Genomic DNA, 19470 nt, shown 5'->3' with positions numbered 1-19470 from the left:
AAGCCAGTGCCTTGACCGTTGCGCTCACGTGTCATCAATAAAATGTTTTCGCATGAGAATAATATACGTGTAGCTGGCGTTAATTTCAAATACGTTCTCGTTGATAGTCTTTAGTCTATTTAATGGTTTAGACATCACTTCAGCCTAATACAGTCCACTGCTGGTAGCCTCCGCAAGATCACGCCAAAAATAGCGTGAACTCATGTGATTTGCCCATAGTCACCACGCTGGACAGGCGGGTTGGTGACCGCAGGGCTGGCTTTGTCGCACCGAAGACGCTGCTGCCCGTCTTCGACATGTGTATTGTTTAGATAGCTGTTTATATTTTTAAAGTAAAACTTCTATACGCTTGACTTGGGGAGTAAGCTGTTAAATGCGTGACGCAGTACGTTACGAAAAGTGTGATCGGAGGAGGCGAACGGAAGTTGAGAGCGAGATATAAGTTAGTGAAGATAGAAAGAAAGTGAGTTACATTAGTTAATTTTTACTTCAGTCGTGTGGTCTAAAGCACACTCGTTTTTTTAATTTCAATATTAATATAGCTTAGAGTGATATTTTACAACACTTAAGAATTCGGCGAAACACAAAAATAATAAAAATAAGAACTAATTCCTAAAGTACCGTTACAGATACTTTCATTTAATTTCACGGTATGATTTGAGTTAATGAATCGTTAGTAGAATAGAACCTTTAAAAAGAATCAACGTAAAAATACAAAGATTATAAAAAAATGTACAATTTAAAGATCAGATAAAACCAGTAACACTTTTACAAAATCAATCTTTCAAAGAAAAATAGTCTAATTAGGAAAGTTCTCGAAATAAAAATCTAAGTTATAGTCCTATTGACAGTGATTGTACCAAAATAATACCATTTTATATCCAAGGTTTTTTTTTTATATAACTAGGCCGGCAAAAAAACGTATGGCTCACCTATCAAGTAACCGATTACTTATAGATGTCTGCAATACCACAAGCATCGCCAGCGCATTGCTGACCCAGGTCCCCCCGAGAGCTCTAATCACCTTACTCAACACCAGGAACACAACACTGCTTGAAAGCAGTATTATTTAGCTGTGATCTTCTGTAAGGTCGAGGTACTACCTCAGTCGGGCTGCACCAAATTTTGAGCAACAAATTTCCTGCTACCTCGGTTAAAATACACACAAGTCTCAAAACCGGATTATATTTAAAAACATGCCTGCATTAACAATATACATTTACCACATTACACTGTACTCAAAGTTTTGGCTTTGAAGCTAAAAAAAACTTTACAAAAAAGCCTCCGTACGCAAGGAATTGCTTACGCCTCTCCCGAGTAACGCCACTTAGGATAAATTGAGTTAGATAAGAAACCTTTTAAGCTACAAAGGCTAATTACCTCTGTTGCGTCTGGAGTATTATTATTTGATCATAAGCAAACTGAGGCAAAGATTCAAGCTTCTCACTGTTTTTTGTTACATCAACATTTTAATGTTTTGATGAACTCTGCTCACCGGCTATGTTATCTTTTTTTTTCTTGTATCAACAAAATACTTTTTATCTGACACTTTTTTTAACGTTACTAATGCAGAAATGCTGTGTGGTTACGACATAAAAGAATATAGCCAACCCCTCTCTCCCCATGGGTGTCGTAAGAGGTGACTAAGGAATAACACAGTTCCACTACTACCTTGGAACTTAAAAAGCCGACCGATGGCGGAATAACCATCCAACTACTGGCTTTGAAATACACAGGCCGAAGACGGGCAGCAGCGTCTTCGGTGCGACAAAGCCAGCCCTGCGGTCACCAAACCGCCTGCCCAGTGTGGTGACTATAGGCAAAACACAAGAGTTCACTTCATTTTTGGCGTGAACTTGTGGAGGCCTATGTCCAGTAGTTGACTGCGAAAGGCTGCTTTGATGAATGCAGAAAAACTTTTAATTACTGTTCACTATAATAATACATAATAAAGTAATAGAAATGTAGTATTGTATAAACATAAATGATTAAGTTAAATTGGGTGTTTATAAAGGCTTTTCGAGGGGCTTAATTTTATAGAGGTAAGGCACAGCAGAAATATCTTGCTTGAAATCTGGAGCAGCCTGACTGGGGAAGTATGCCAACCTAATAGAAAATAACCAAAAGTATCCATTGAAACCGTATTTTTTATCATTGTTACATGACAAGAAGTTTTTAGGAAGTTCTTAGTCACATTGACTGTTCTTTTTTTAACTTTAAAAAAAATTAACGACTGTATAACAGCTTTTTCTTTTTAACCCACTTCCAAAAAATGAGGATGTTCTCAATTCGACTGTATTTTTTATATATCCTCAGGACTTTTGACTGTGTGGAACGATTTTGATATTTTTTTAATCGAGAGGTGGTCTAACTACGTTCTTTATACCGCATAACTTTTCACTGAGTATACCGATGTTTTAATCAAAACCTGATACTTGTATTGTAGTCCCATTTCAATTTGATCAAGACTTTATATGAACTTTTTGGGTAATATTTGATAACTCGTATTTACTTGACTAGTTTTTTGTCTATTTACGTTTCCATGTAACTGAAGTCGGTTTTTTACTTCGTTTGTGAGCAAACACAATCATCATTTTTTCGTCTGTTTATTAACATAAATTATCTACGCACTATGACACTAGCTTAAAAGAAGGACTTGTAGACTTACAATAAGTATTAAAAAAATTTGAAAATAAAATAAATAAAATAAAATAAAATAAAAAGGATACAATTAAACTGGACCTTACCTTGAAAAGGTAAAACGCAATGTCACAAATAATATTTTAAACACACTTTCAATTACAACACTTAAGAACAACATACAATCACTTAAGAATGAAATATATATTCAAAACCAACACCAACTTATTTATGCACACACCCACACCAGTACACATTCGTCTTACATACACAAACCTACACGAACACACATCACCTTTACACGTCATGCACACACCTCTAACTACAATGGATAAGATTGAACATAACCGTTTATTTTGTATTAACATATTGCCTAGTTATATATTTCATAATAATTAATTTGTTCATATCAGTATGATCCTATTTTGACCATACTTTATATTGTTACATACTATTGTATCTTAACACTGTTGGATCGCCTAGTAAAATAAAATAAAATAAAAATTTATAGATCGATGAAAAACAATAAATATTACTTAACTTTTATTGATAAAATTTTATTATTCAACATACAATTTTTTTTGAACTCTTGTGTAATCCACGTTCACACTAGGAAGATTATGACAACGGTATAAGATTTTTTTTCGGTTTTGAAATTACACCATCAAAACTACTAAAGGTCAAATTTCGTGAGTCACTTGTACTAGTTAGAGGCTTCAGGATGAGTTAATAGTTCATCATTTATGTGTTTACATGTGTGTGTCTCTCTGTGTTCGTTTGTGTATGTAGTGTGATGTTTTCGTATATAAATTGGTGTCGCGTGTGTTCAAGTAATTTCCCGTGACAAACTTAATCGTCCCTCGCCATTTTAATCGCTCCCATATCGAATATTATCTGTAAGTTTTAATTATACCGCTCATATCGAATTCCATCGCCGCTATATCGTACGTTTATTTCGTCGTCAATTTTAAAAGCAATTTTCGATAATATTGTTGCCGTTAATCATGTGTTAATTTGTTTAATGTTAAATTCCCTGGTAACGGTTCATTACGATTTCACTTCGCTGCAGGCGATAAGTATTGATATCTGGAGCCCGGTTCCTATATTAAAAAACGAAACTTTAAACAATTAATTGTGGTTACTTTAAACCTACCACCAATTCGGAATGTAGATTCTGCATAATAGAATCAACAGGAAACTCTGCAGTTACTTCTGTAGCGGTCCTAAGTGTAGTGGAGATAAAAGAAACTCGATGTTGACTGACGATTATTTAATTTTTATTTTTATGCCAGCGTGAATCTTCCAAGTATATGAAACCAAAAGTCTTAAAACAAAAACTGTCGATTGTTCTAAATTTTGCCATGTTTGACATGGAACACAGCACTACTATACTCACACATGTTTATCATTTATATATTCTTGAACCGAATAATATGATTTAGCTACTGAATACTTTTTTCGCTCGACCGGTTCGTAAAATTAATCGTTTTAAATAATATGAACTGGTCTGTAAACGTACATCGACTAAGAGATCAGCTTTTCCAATACTGAAAATAATTTAGTACGATGCAATATATTTTTTACAGATTAAACCACGATTGAATGCCTTTTTTGTATTTCAATACAAATATAAAGATAACAGTCACAATAAATATTGGACAAGTTGAATATTCAACGGTGCACTAACGCGGATCGCGAAACGGTTAATTTTTTTTTTTTTTTTAATTTTAAATCTATCTATCGAAAATAAATTTCACGATACACTTGCGTCTAAATTGAATTAAAAAAAAATTGAAATTTTGGTGCTAAATTAAAGAGTTAAAAACAGAGCAGTTGACTTAAAATCAGTAGTATAGATGTCGGTCACGGTAAATTTAAGCAAATATTTTTTTACCTTTATAACTATTTCTATTTATTAAGTTAAAATAATTCTAACTTATAATAATAAATAATTATAAGTCAATAAAGAAATGAACGCCTTTTCTTTTTTTGTAAAATATTATACTCGTAATTATATTCGCATTCAGCCTGTAACATCCCACTGCTGGTTATAGGCCTTTTTCTCCATGTATAGAAAGTCGCTGTTACACTGCGGGTTGATGGTTATGTTCTCTACTATGAGTAACGATCGCTTTTAGGTATTTATGATAACAACCGGGACCACCGCTTAACGTTCTCTCCGAGTTACGGTGGGGAGATCCAAAAGGTCAGACATCCAAACCGGAAAGAAATATTGGTACAAATGCAAATATCCATCCCGAGCGGGAATCGAACCCGTAAATCGTCGGTGTTGTAGGCTAGACTCGCACCACTATACCAGAGCAATTGTTAACGATAATCTAAATAATTACGAGTATGTTCGAAAGGTGGATATGCAAATTTATAAATTGAAATTAATCACGTCAACAACCATACATATATGGGATCCCTTAAATTTCACAAATTAAACCTGTCATACAAAAAAATATGTTAAATTCTGACCTGATCCTCGCTTCACATGGAAATAAATAAACATATCCAATTCGAATAACTTTACGAATTTTCAATTAAATTTAAAATATTTTTGACGAGTCGAGCGAGTTGCTGAGTTCGTGTTGATTAATTTTTCGATTTGAGGAATATCTTTAATTCTATTTTACATACTAGCTGTGCTCGCGACTTCGTCCGCGTTTAATTGAAAATAAAATACTGTTCAGCTCGCAGAGTTACAAAATAAAGATATTTCTAAAATAATAGTAGTCTAAGTTACTCCTTAGTACATAAGCTATCTGCCAGTGACAGTCCCGTCAAAATCGGTCCATCTGTTTCTGAAATTATCCGGAATAAACAGACAGGTAGACAGACAGACAAAAATGGTAAAAACTGACATTTTGGTATATACACCGTGTACATCAATATGAATTTAGTAAAAACGGTTATTTTAATATTACAAACAGACACTCCAATTTTATTTATTTGTATAGATTATAATTTAAATCTATATTATAATTTAAAATATAAAGACGAAATATTTGTATTTTTTGAATGTTTGTTATGAATAAACTAAAAACTAGTGGACCGATTTTAAAAAATCTTCTTAGGTTCGTTACGGTATCACAGAGTGACATACGAGTAAAGCTATGAATAGGCATACGTGTAATCCACGCGGGCGTAACCGTAAATTGCAAACTAGCAGTGCTATATTATGTAAGTACAGTAAAAGTATAATGCTTTTGTAGTAAAACTTCTTTACGCTCGCTTGAGTCGGGGAGTAATTAAGTGAATGTGTGACGAGAGCGTTACGAAAAGTGTGATCGGGCGAGGCGAACGGAAGAAGTCGCTGTATTTCATGCAAGATATCACCAATTTAATAATGACATAGTTTTTTGAAGAGTAATTTCTTGGCGATTCTTATCTGCTGAATCTCCATTCCGAATCGGTGGTATCTTCGCTTGTACCTATAATTAGTTAAAAAAATATAATTATAATTTGTAAAACGATAATGACGAATAAAGTAGCTTTTGATTTTGAGTTTTTGAAATTATATATAGAATAAGTTGTTTAATTTAATGCCTTTTGCTTGTAGCTATGATTTATAAAGTACGAATGAGATGAACATCGGTCGTAAACGTTGAATCTACTGTTATTACGTCACGCCGATTTCCTATGTAACTGCGTTGTCATAAAATATTCAACAAAACTACCAATTTCGTACGGACACATTATTTAATGTTCTCTCCTTTGTTCCACTATATTATTCTTCGTTAATGGTCAGTATTAATTTTTATCTTATCTTCACTGTGTGATGTGTTTATAGCATATTAAAATTTATGTTATATAAAGCCAAATGTACTGTTAATATACTTAAGTAAATAAACTAATTCGGCGCTTAACATAAATTATATACCAATGGAACAATACTAACGAGGCCGAAGTCGCACGAATCGAGCTTTTCTTTGTGAAAAAGCGTATAGGATCAGCAATTAATTAATTCCAACTAAACACGTAATAAAAATGAACAAAGATACTTTAAATATATTCCTAAGATAATAAAATCACAGCAAATCGTTTAAAAAAAGGTGTATGAAAGTAATCTAAGCGAACACTCCAAACATACATTATATTGTAATCCGATTATCTGATTTCAAAGCGATCGTTTGATATCAAATTGATTTTGATCACTCAGAACCTGCATTAAGCCTGCAAAGTAATTAGCTTAAACTGGTAATCTATGTGACTAATACGTGTTATCAGACGAAACGAACTTAGGGTAAATCATCTCATTCGATTTTCAACATTGTCGCTTTGTAATTATGCATGTATTGCTGTACACTGGAACTCCAAGCATGTTTCAGCAGTGGCTCTCAAAGTATACGGTAACACCCCCAAAAAGATAACGTTTCTTAATCCTTTATACATATAAAAATAGACACATAGTAATTAATAATAGTGATAAATACTGAGTAGCAAGGTAATTTTTTTTTTTTTCAATAAATTAAAATATATTATATGTATGTATTTTACTTAAAAAGATTGTCTTAAAAATGTTATTTTATAATTAGAAAATCAATGATAATAAAGAAATGAAATCTAAATAATCAAAAGCTAACAAAAAAAAAAACTAAACAAACACTTAAACAAATAATTTGTATTCGCCGTATAAAGTAACTGTATCCGCCTGGTGTCAATTATGTGGTACTGTGAAAATAAAAAGGGTCGTAATAAATAAGGCAAAACAAATATTTACTAATTTAAAAAATGGTAAATAAAAAAGGACCCGAAATCAAGTTCGATTACTTTCGTTATCAATTTGTGTTAGATTGAATTCAAAAAAATAAGAATACGATTTGGACTTGTTTTCCTTGCTTTAAATACTAAAATGTTATCTAAAAGAATATATACTTTATTACAAATATATGAAGCCATATAACGACATAATATAACTATTAATAGTCTCAAAATCAGAAAAATGACTTTATATTAATAAAAAATCTATTATTATGCACAGGAGGTAACCGTCAAAAAGTTTGTGAAGCTCTGCTTTACGTGAATATCAAATGGTCGCATGTTTTCGCTCCAATGTTGCGTTCGATTCAGCATCTGTTTGTTCTCACGATACGACACAGTATCGCTTTGAATAAATAATAAAACATCGCCATCGGTAAGCTGTGTACGAATAATAGAGAGAATTAAACCGTTAGGGTGTATGGAATAATAAATTTATTATCAAAATTCTTTTTTCTATAAAGCGTATTTTCCACTGAGCACGCTCATATTTCATTACACTTTGAGACGTTAAAAAATAATATTTTCGCGTTGAAAAGGAATTTATTAATGCTCGTGGCGTTTGCTTTCACGTATTTCGTAAGTGCGGAATCGATTGAAATGTTTAATACCTGAATTAATACAAGAGTTAAGAAGATTGAGATTACGATTTAATGAATGCTTTTTCTCATTGGATAAGCTATATCAAAAAATGCTTGATAATAAAACTCAACGCAAGACAGACAGATAGTGAGGGAAGGGATAAAGTTGTTTCTATGAAAAATGTAACTTATATTTCAAACTTCATACCCAGGTATTCAGTGCGATTTATAGACTAACAATTTATATATATTATTTTTTTACTGAAATTTTCTCGTCGTTTCTTCCTAGAATAATTTCTAAATGAAATTGACGACTGAAAATTTAATTTTTTTATTAAATACTTTACTCGAATACTTTTGAGAAATTATTTTCCGCCAAATTCTATCATGGATTAATCTCAAATCTTTTCCTGTATAAAATGGTTACTCTTACTTAGAAATGGAACATTCAAAGCCTATTTTAGTTCAATTATTTAAGTAAGAATTTTTTAAATTGTTTTAAGTTATTCATAACGAACTATGCTACGAATATCATACAAATCGAGTAACTCCGTTTTCGTTCAAGCCACTTCCTGTTCAGTTACGTCGAGTGAACTTTCAAGTTAGTAAACAGTATCCGAAGAGAGTTCGATCCGCATTCGAAACATTCCTCGACTTGGTATGATAATCATACAGGAGCATTTTAAACATAAACTCATATAAAATTTATTAAATTTGAATAGATTTGAGAAACTGTTCTATCGTGGCCACACTAATCTTATATGTAAAATTCTCGTGTGACGAATTTTAGTTAAAATACTCCTCCGAAACGGCTGGACCGATTTTTAGGAAATTTCGTGTACATACCGTGTAAGTCTAAGAATTGCTCAACATCTATTTTTCATACCCCTAAGTAACAAGAGGGCGGGGGGATTAAGAAGGTTAGTAACATATATGGCAAAAAAACGTTTGCGCGGTCAGCTAGTTATATATAATATTATTATTATATATTTTTTATATATGTATAACCTAATTACATTGTAAATAAAGTATCATTTCAAAACTTATAATTTCAGTAGGAATAGTAATAATATATGATCGAATTTAGACCACTGCGCGACCACTAGTAATTAATAATTAGATAATAATCAATTCAAGTAAAGTGCTCGTCTACTTAATTATAATACGTTATTAAGAAAGCGTATGCATTAGGCCTATATTAATCATGCGGAATTGCGGGAATGTGCTCTAATATGCTAGAACAATGCGCGGATGTGTTACTGAGGTAGCTTAAGTGGATTGTGGGGGGGGGGGTATATCTATGGGTTTCGACCACGAACTAATTGGTTTGTTTCATTAGCCTACATACCTTTACACATAGTCATGATACAGTGGATTAAAATCGAAGTAATTGACCGTTAATTAAACGTATACAAACAATAAATATCTTTGAATATCTACACGTAAAACTTTAAATATCTTCACGTGCATTCCGTAATAATACATAATATATTGAGTAATCTCCTCTTTTTTTGAAGTCGGTTAAAAAATACAAGATATATATCTACGAGTTACCATAAAAGTTAACGAATTTTATGGATTTTTTAAAATTTCTGTAAATAAGTATAAACTAGAGATGCCACGAATATTCGGCAATTATTCGGTATTCGGCTATTCGGCCTCTTTTTTCGCTATTCGGTATTCGGCCGAATATGGTTAACCATTTGGCCGAATACCGAATAGTAATTTTTTTATTTCCTACGAATTGTTTTTCCGCGACTTCGCGTAAATTATAGCCCATGTCCTTTCTAAGGCTCTAGAGTATCTGTGTACAAATTTTATTAAAATCAGTTCAGCAGTTTGGACGTGAAATCGTGATAAACAGATTTACTTCCTTATTTATGATAAAATACAGTAAGGATTACCAAATAAATTATGAAATAACTCAAAATATTACTGACAAAGATTTTTATTTAACCAAAAAAGAACTAACAAATTAATATTTAAAATCTACCAGTCGTAAGAAACAAAAACAACAAACAAACTGTCAGTTTATTGTCTTCATTATAAATTTCATAAAAGTTCCAAATAGGCGATTTCTTATAATTGGATTCATTTAACTTTACTCGAATCAACGCTGATATTTCTTATGGTAATCAATAACATTAAATGTTATATTTTAGTAGGTATAGAGTACGTACGATGCACCAACGACCAACAAATAAAGCAGGTTGTAACACGACCGTGAAGTACGTATTACTTCAGCAATGCAAGTTTAAACTCGTACGGTGACGAGTTGTCTTGTCGCCCGCGAAAAGTACTAAGTGTGGCCGAATATTCGGCTGCCGAATGTTCGGCGCTTCGGCCAAGAGCCTCGCCGAACATTCGGTATTCGGTATTCGGCCAAATTACTATTCGTGGCATCTCTAGTATAAACACCTTTGAACGTATCTCTGTTAAACTTTTCGACGTGTTTTTTTTTTTTGTATTAAAAAACCATCCTGACAAACGCCCTTATCAAATTACACAGAGAGAATACCTTTCCGAGCTTTTGTCGAATTTTCCGGGAACTTTTTTTTTAATTTTGTCAATATTCGTCCGTCCCTAAAAACATTATTAGAGATACGACAACGGCTAATTCAAGTTTTAAAAATAACTTGTAATTGGTGAAGTCTCGAATACCTACGGTTTCTCATACACATTATTAAAATTGTACTGATTTATAGATATATTATTTAATAATAATTTACATTTTTATTATTAAATAAGTTATTATTGTTACTTGTAGTAAAATTTAATTCAAGATACTTAAATCAGAGTATTTCTAAGTAAAATTATAAATTATTACCTACATAGTCTGTAATTTTTTGACTACTCTAGCTAAAACAATTTAAAATAATGGACCACATTAATTTAGTGTTGTTTAAGAATCATAAATCCAATCAACACATCGTAAAATTATTATATTTTACGCAAAAATTTACTTATTGTGTATTGGTCTAGATTAGTTTATCTTCTATATCAACTTAACTTTGGTTTGTATAGTTTCAAAACTGGCCTATTCTGTGAAAATTGGAATTTATCTGCAATAAAGTTATTCTGAAAAAAAAAAAGATTTTTTTTTCTGCGTTTCTATAAAATTAATAATTTCTATAAAAAATATATTTAATTTCTTTAAAAAAAATTGATAATGCAGTCAGTTGCTGTGACCACTGCGCCAAAACATGTGAACTGACACTGCTTGAACTTTGCCGACCCTACCCCCAATCCCCCCCAGGATCTCTGGTCACCTTACTCACCTACCGGAACACAACACTGCTAGAAAACAGTATTATTTTGCTGTGATTTTCTGTAAGGTCGAGGTACTTCCCTAGTCAGGCTGCTCCATATTTTGAGCAGGAAATTTCCTGCTAAACCTAAGTCAGATTAAAACAATACGGCAAACTAACGCCATCTAGCGGCATTGAATCTATTCAGGGTGGCAAAGATGGTAATGGAGTTAGCGCGAACTAAGCGCCAAATAAGTTTTTTGTTGTATTTTTACTGTACAATCACGCACAACTTACTTATGCTGACACAGAACAGAGTATAATAAAAAGTGATGAATGCCTTCTAATGAATATATTTTTCGTAATATATTTACTTTCAACAATAGCTTTACAAGAAGATGGGCAATAAATATATAATAATATATGTATAGAAACAGCAACATTCTGTATCTTAAAAAAAATACCTAAATTACCATAACGTTATTTAAACAATAAAATAGTAAGTAATTTTAGTAATGAGGCCCAGTAATAAACACGTTGCATTACTGAATTCAAAAGACCAAAAAATTTTAATTTGCATGGAAACATATTTTATATAAACAACAAAAATCTCAAAAATATAATTTATGAATAATACTAAACCGAGTGCAATATGAGTCACATGTAATTGTATAGTTACTCAAACAAAAAATAGTGACGATGATATCATATCACTTCTGAAAGACACAATTCTTAGGTAAAGACAGAGTGAAGAGCACACATCAACCACTTACATGGACACACACTAATCCCATTATTTGACAACGCCCGAACATAATAACAGTACATAGAAAACCTTTGTACCTTCCAACTAATCAGATCACACACTCGACCAATTTCGTCTAGTCATTAGAGGTTTCGCGAAAAACGTAACAAAGGAAAAAAACAAAAGAAGATGGCGCGTTTCTTCGAGACCAATAATGTTCGGAAAAGTATATTTATTTTAGAAAAAAAAGAGAATCGTAAAATATAGTGTCGAATATAAGGTATTTCGTGAACAACTTATCACGTTCGGATCAGAACTGATCAACAGAATGAATCCCAATTTCATCTCGAACCTACTTTCTGATTACCCTCACGCAGTTTCCATCCGCGACGTGCAGTAAATACACCTTATATTCGTTAAACAATTCGTATTCAAGGACAAAGCGGAATAAAAGTGCCGAGTAACTTTTATTTTAAATAACATCTAACATATTTTTAAATTATGCAAACAAAAGAAAAACCTCCGCCGCGAAAGGTTCAAAATACTTTATCCGCCAAGTTTGTAATTAAAAATTGCTCTTTGTTCAGAAAACTTTAACGACAACGAGCAACTGCTGAAAGTATTTAGGAGGCTCCGGGCAACCTTTATCTTACTTAGGTGTTACAAAACAGGGCAACGTATGCGATTTTAGTTCTCAAGACCGAGCAACAGAGGTCACCGTCTGGGAAGAGAGACCACCGGTCCCGTCCATTGTACACCACGCATTGTACAGGAAATTGTACAAATATGCTTTGTCTCTGCAATTCGTGTAAACAAAGAAAACAACCACTTCTCATAAATTATACGGTATACGGTCTAACGGACGTATATTTTCTAATGAACCCTTTTCTCATTAATTTTTCCCGAGCACGGGGTCCAAGTTACGGGAGAGGTCAGTCTTCCTTCCGTCCCGGCGGCCTCTATTAGAACTTTATAAAGCACAATGAAAATCATTTCGAAAGAAGAAATACATAACAAACACACGTCCGTGATAATGGGAGCGTCGGGCGGTGGAATTCCCCGAGCATCTGGCTTATTTGGTGCTTATTACGAGTACAAAGAATCGGAAAACTCTATTCGTACTTCTATCCGTTGACACATACCTCCATTAGGTAATTCTCGAGGCGGCGCATTTTTCATAACGTCTTCGGGACACCTGTCACCGTTTGCTTTTCAGAGGAATATTACTTTACATATCTCTAAGGAGGCGCCACCCTCTGATGCTGACGCCTGCAACGTGCGACGCGTCTGTGTCTTTATATCGAATCTAAATCTTAATGCACAATACACTGACTGCACAACATGTCACATCTCTAAAAACTTATAACATCTTTTTTTTTTATTATTTCACTGTTCTTGATTGTACAGATTTAAAGACACACAAGATTTCTTACAGGCAATCATGAGTGGAGGAATCAATTCTACTGGACACAAAGTATATCTATAACCTATTCTACCTCCCACTGTCAAAGTGCATTTGTATCGTCATCCCTCAAATAGCGTTATCCACAACTGGTTCAATAGGCCCTAACACTGAGACTGGAATTATTTGCATTTCTAAATACTAAATATATAAAAGTAGAAAACAATAAATAAATAAATAATAAGCACAATTTATTTATTTTAATAAACATTACACATAAAATATTTAAAAAACTAAGCACATATCACATCCTTTTTATTATTTTTGTATTTTTTTATCGGTGATAGTTTCACTTGAATAATAAAAAAATTATTAAAACCTTAATAACACATTTGCATCGTCATTTTACAAATTATTTGTATAATATATTATATTAATACGTGAAGCAAAAACTTGGTGTACAAAGTTTTTACGAAAATTGCGCTGACGGAGGAGGAAGATATTTCGCACACTTATGGTTTATATCGAGAAGGAGTGGAGAAAGACTGAGAATGATGAAAATTGTGCATAAAAAATACATTGAATCAATAAAAAAAAACATTACACACACTACCATCTATCATCATCATCATCATTACAGCCTATACAGTCCACTGCTGGACATAGGCCTCCACAAGTTTACGCCAAAAATAACGTGAACTCATGTGTTTTGCCCATAGTCACCACGCTGGGCAGGCGGGTTGGTGACCGCAGTACTGGCTTTGTCGCACCGAAGACGCTGCTGCCCGTTTTCGGCCTGTGTATTTCAAAGCCAGCAGTTGGATGGTTATCCCGCCATCGGTCGGCTTCTTAAGTTCCAATGTGGTTGTGGAACCTTGTTATCCCTTAGTCGCCTCTTACGACACCCACGGGAAGAGAGGGGGTGGCTAAATTCTTTAGTGCCGTAGCCACACAGCACCACACACTACCATCTATACACACGCATAAATACTATTTTGTTTATTATAGAAGTCAAAGACTTTCTTTAACAACATAACCTTAATAATGTTCAAACTTGTAATTTAAATTAATGATGGTCGAATTTCGGCCACTGGGCGACCGCTAGTATTCTTTAAATAATTGATTAAAGTTAACGTCAAGATATTATTGATCCAGAATATAGAACGAGCAGAATAGACTAGAATACATAACTAGTACACAAGTCCGGCATAAAAAACAGCGACACTAAACCCACACTTTTGTCATAAATCTTATACTGAGATAATATGCTTCCTCTAAGTAGACACTTTAGTATAAACTTAAACTTTAATTTATTGGAAATTGTAAAATTGTTCTCGGGATTTTAATACAAAGTTAATTATGCAAAGATTATCGAGTGATAAGTTTAAGCGTATTCGTAAAATTACGTATGTAATCGTACACATTGGGAGCGGTTCGTTGGTTGCTATCAACACTTTCTATAAGTGGCGTTAGCGGGTAATTACCTTCCTCCGGAATATAAATTGAGAGCATTTATTGTATTTTAATGGGTTCTATTTGGTACTGGCAAAAAAAAATACATAAATATGCAACCTTTTTTCTACTGCTTGTTTGAAACAAATTCGAATGAACAACACATTTGTATTTAATGGGTTCAATGTGGTGGTGACTTAAAATAAAAAAAGAATAAAAAAAAATAAAACTTTATATGAAAACTGTTTTTAGCTTTTAAACAAATAAAGAACACGTTTAACAGTCCGATAAAAGACCGTGTATTACTGATGTATAAAAGCGTTTCGTACTAACAAAGGCTAAATTCGTACCGTCCACTTAACCTTAACCCCGCCGCTGGAGTAGGGATCGTCCAATATGTTACCCGCGGGTACAATGTACCACTATTGAGCACATCGAGTACAAAACGGATGGGTTCAGGCTGAGGGCCATCGACACTACGTGAGTCGAAAAGAAAAAACCAAATAGAACGTTTAGCGGTCTTCTTTTATAACTCTTCGTGTATTTACACCTCTTGTTTTACTTTCTTTGTGAAAAACATACTTGAACAAACACGTAACATTTATTTGTAAGTATGTGTCAACTGATCTTTAGTATTAAAAGAATAAAGTTCAATTCGCAAAAGAGGCCTCCTTTTCTGAAATATGCTTTTACTAAAGTCAAACTATTTACATTCGATATAGCACATATATGTGTGCGGTTATGTAAACAGTGTGACAGACATAAAGACGGTAGCTCGTAAGGGCACTCGTGGGTCGATTTACCGAAGTACGTCGAGCACAGAAGCAAGTTCCCGAGTGTTTAGATACCTAACGGGTTTGTCGTTTGGATATAGAGCGTTTCCTAAACCATAAAGTGTTTATAATGATAATAAATGTAACTTAATAGAACATGTCATGTGGTGTTAAACGACTTCTATCGTTATCTAACAGTGTTTTGCGATGTTATAATTTTATTGCTATATCATACAAACTACGGTTTTTAATGTCCTGTACTAGTTGTGACTCACAGTAATTTTGTGTACAAAACTTACATATTACGACTTTACATGTTCATAGAGTAAATACTTAAATTTTTAGACCATGTACCAAGTTAAAAGCTACGTCAGAGTTTAAATTAGACCTCCAGGGTAACAACACTGGTATCACACTAATATCCAAATAAAAACTTCCAATTATTATAAATTTTGTTGTCTTGCATGAGATACATAATAGTAGTCGCCCAGTGGTCGAAATTCGACCGTAATTAATTTAAATTATAAGTTGGAATATTAAACAAAAGATTATACCTCCGTGTTGTGTCAAACACATGGTAGTGTGTGTAAAGTTTTTTTTTTTTTTTTTTTTATTGATTTAATGTATTTTTATGCATAATTTTTAAAAAAATATTAGCATTTTGAACTCCCTCTCTATATAAACTATAAGTGTGCGAAATTTCATACTCTTCCGTTCGCGCAATTTTCGTAAAAAGGGGTACAAAGTTTTTGCTTCACGTAATTAATATACATATAGATAGATAGGTAATAAAACTGAAGTGTATGTCTGTGATTTCAAAATAACAGTTTTTAAGTGGATATAATTATTTATTTACACGATACTAAAACACAAAGATTTTAAAAACTTTCGTCTGTATATCTGTCTGACTTTCACTGAAGAATGAAAAGGGAGGTCGTGAAGTAACAGATGGGCTACTTTTTATGCCGTGATTCCCGCAATATCAGGATTTAAGCGGGAAAAACCGCGTTTGCCACGTCCGAGTACCTACCGCCAAAAAGGAAATAAAATGACCAAATCTTTTTCTATTAAATACGATAATTTTTGCGAGCAATAGCAACTGAATCTCAAAATAAGATAGAAGAGGTGACATGGCATCGTATACTTTCTAACCCACAATTCTCACGAGATATGGATCGTGCTGTTAAAAAAAACGGTGTTCAAATAGTTAGTTACCCACGCGAAAGTAATCGCGGATATAGCTAGTCATCAATAAACGCCATTTATGTATTCTTAGCCAAAGCACGAGATTCTAGGCTATTTCTTATTGATAGGACATTAACACTTTCCTTTTTATCAACGTCCATATGCAGAAATTGATTCAAAATATATACACATATAACAACCATTTTAACTATGTAACTTTTATTTGAAATTAGAACATCCATTCTCGAAAACTTTTGAATTTCCGACATTAAACTAGAGTAACTTCACAATGTTTACGAACGCACAACGTATATTTATGGCCAGTATCTTAGTTGGCACATTCCGATGTGCTCAACGAACAATTTTCTGGTCGAGGTGATCCATGTACACAGTTAGGTATTGCAGTCATTAATCACGGGAAGGACTTAATTAGACGTCCGCTGACAGACGACCAGGCTAAGATACCGACTTGAGCTTCGACTAATTTTCACTAGCATATTTTCCCTGATGACTTGTGTAAACTTACCGAGTAACTACACAATAGGCTACAGCGATATTTAGTAAAATCGATAATCCATTATTTCTTATAAAATATAAGGTACTTTAGAGACGCACTGCTTTACTGCGGACGAGCAGATAAATAACTAAGTTTTTTTCGAATATATTAATACCATAACTACAAGTAGTTCTCGCATTCGGTATTCCTGTATCCATTTTTTCATCATTTTTAATTATTATTTAGTCGATAAAATAGTTTAAGTCAATAAAAAATACAGAACATCACAAATGTCTTGAAAGCCGAAATTTACGAGCCTCACCGTCCAACAGCCGATAGTTAGTAATGACATACCTGTCCGTGATTGACGAAGCCGTGTCTCCTTGCGATGTCATCTACGTGCCTCTCGCCAGCCGGCACGTGCACTGCGAAGTGGTTGTGGTAGGTCACCTCCGGTACACTCGCGGCCACCTGCAGCGCTGCCAGCAAAGCCAGCGCGCGCCATGACAACACCATGACAGAGAACTATGGCATATACGCTCGGCCGCTCGACTGTTACCCTCAACACTTCAACACGTCATATATTACAGGCACCGTTCTAGTTCTTCTCATCCCTCGACCACCTGCAACAAAAAAAAAACAAGCACTTAGTACCTAAGGGACGTAAGACTATAGAGGCGTTTAACTGCTCACCAAGAGGCAAGGGGAATATTAAAATTTAACAGCGTCGATTACCCGACGCTGCAGCACGCTTGTACGTTATTCATTCTCTCAGTTCCCAAAAAAAAGAAAGACCAAAATAATGACGCAACATAAACCATCTATTAATATTATGAAATAATATCAAAATGTAATTTGTTCATATATGCTACAAGTAGCGATATCTATGTTCATTTACTGTATGAAATATGACATTTAACTAATATAGTCAGTCTGTTGTTTGAATGCACACGGTCGTTTTATTAATACCATCAAGCAAATAGACCAGTTTACTAAAAGTATGATGAACTTTAGAGGAAGACCCGGTAGGAAGAACAAAAGAGAGATTATGTCTTGAACAAGATTCATACTGTGTTAAACGACTGACGCGCAATGAAATATAAATATACTAAATACTATAACCTTTATTTATGTTTTTACTTAAAACCTTTATTTATGTTTTTTTTTTTAATTTAAATTTTCTCTCATATATTAATATTTAATTTTTTCAAAATTTTTAATTTTATTTATTTAATACATTTTTATTACACAAGTAATAGAAAATGTCATGGAAGTGTTAAATAATAATTTACTTTACTATACTATTTTATATACACTATTTTTTTTACTTCAAACCATTGTACTTAAAATATACCTAAAAAACTCATTTAATTATAACAGAAAAAAATACTATATACTCAAAAATTGAAGTTAAATAAAAACTTGTAATATGGATAAAAATTTCTACATTTTTTTAATACAATGATAGGCTTGCGACCACTATTTCACCTATGTTAAGTGAAAATGCGGTCTAGGAAGCACGCTTACCTAGAAGTAACCTATTCACTCGCGACTTAAAGATCCCCAGGTCATAGCTTTCGGGAAACACAGACGCTGGTAGAGAGTTCCATTCTTTAAAAAATTTTGGAACCATTTCTACTATAGAATAAGCTATCAGAATTTATTAATGGTCTCCACCGAATCAAATATTCTAATCCGAAAAGTGAAGAGAACTTCTGCTGTATTATTGATTACAGTAAGTTCATTTGTCACATCAAAAATACCAAAATGTGTGTTTGAGCTGCACTCACATATACTACGTAGTATACCCGATACCAAGGTTGAAGATTAGAAGTCAAACTATCAATAATGTAGCCTTGACAATGTCATGTACCCAAGAATTTAATATCAAGACGGCATCTCATGAAACTAACTGAAAGATACCGAGACAGTGTAAGAAATGTGTCAAGACACAATTATGTCTGGGAATGTAGAACCATTCTTAGGACCGACCTTCGCATAAGTTGAAGATCTTATGAAGATATCGAACTTTCAGTCAACTAATAACTTGGGAAAAATAAATAATATTTACAATACATACATTTTTTCGAATATATGACACTAACTCTCCCCTTGATAGTAAAGTACGAAGCTTTATAAAAGTTAAAAAAGTAATTTAGTACAAATCTGAATTTAACTTTCCTG

General features: G+C 33.2%; 1 protein-coding gene across 1 annotated transcript in view; it reads right to left on the bottom strand.

Annotated features, from left to right (window-relative positions):
* Positions 1-17802, bottom strand: part of LOC123658857 (furin-like protease 2) — a 92871-nt gene extending 75069 nt beyond the window's left edge. The window contains exon 1 of the mRNA XM_045594150.1: positions 17641-17802. Coding sequence (XP_045450106.1) covers positions 17641-17802 — 162 coding nt within the window. The remainder of the gene's footprint in view (positions 1-17640) is intronic.
* Between the last annotated feature and the right edge of the window lie 1668 nt (positions 17803-19470).

The sequence above is a fragment of the Melitaea cinxia genome, chromosome 13, assembly GCF_905220565.1.
Source record: "Melitaea cinxia chromosome 13, ilMelCinx1.1, whole genome shotgun sequence".
Lineage (NCBI taxonomy): Eukaryota > Metazoa > Arthropoda > Insecta > Lepidoptera > Nymphalidae > Melitaea > Melitaea cinxia.
The sequence above is the reverse complement of the archived record's forward strand: the minus strand, read 5'-3'. Positions and strand labels throughout refer to the sequence as shown.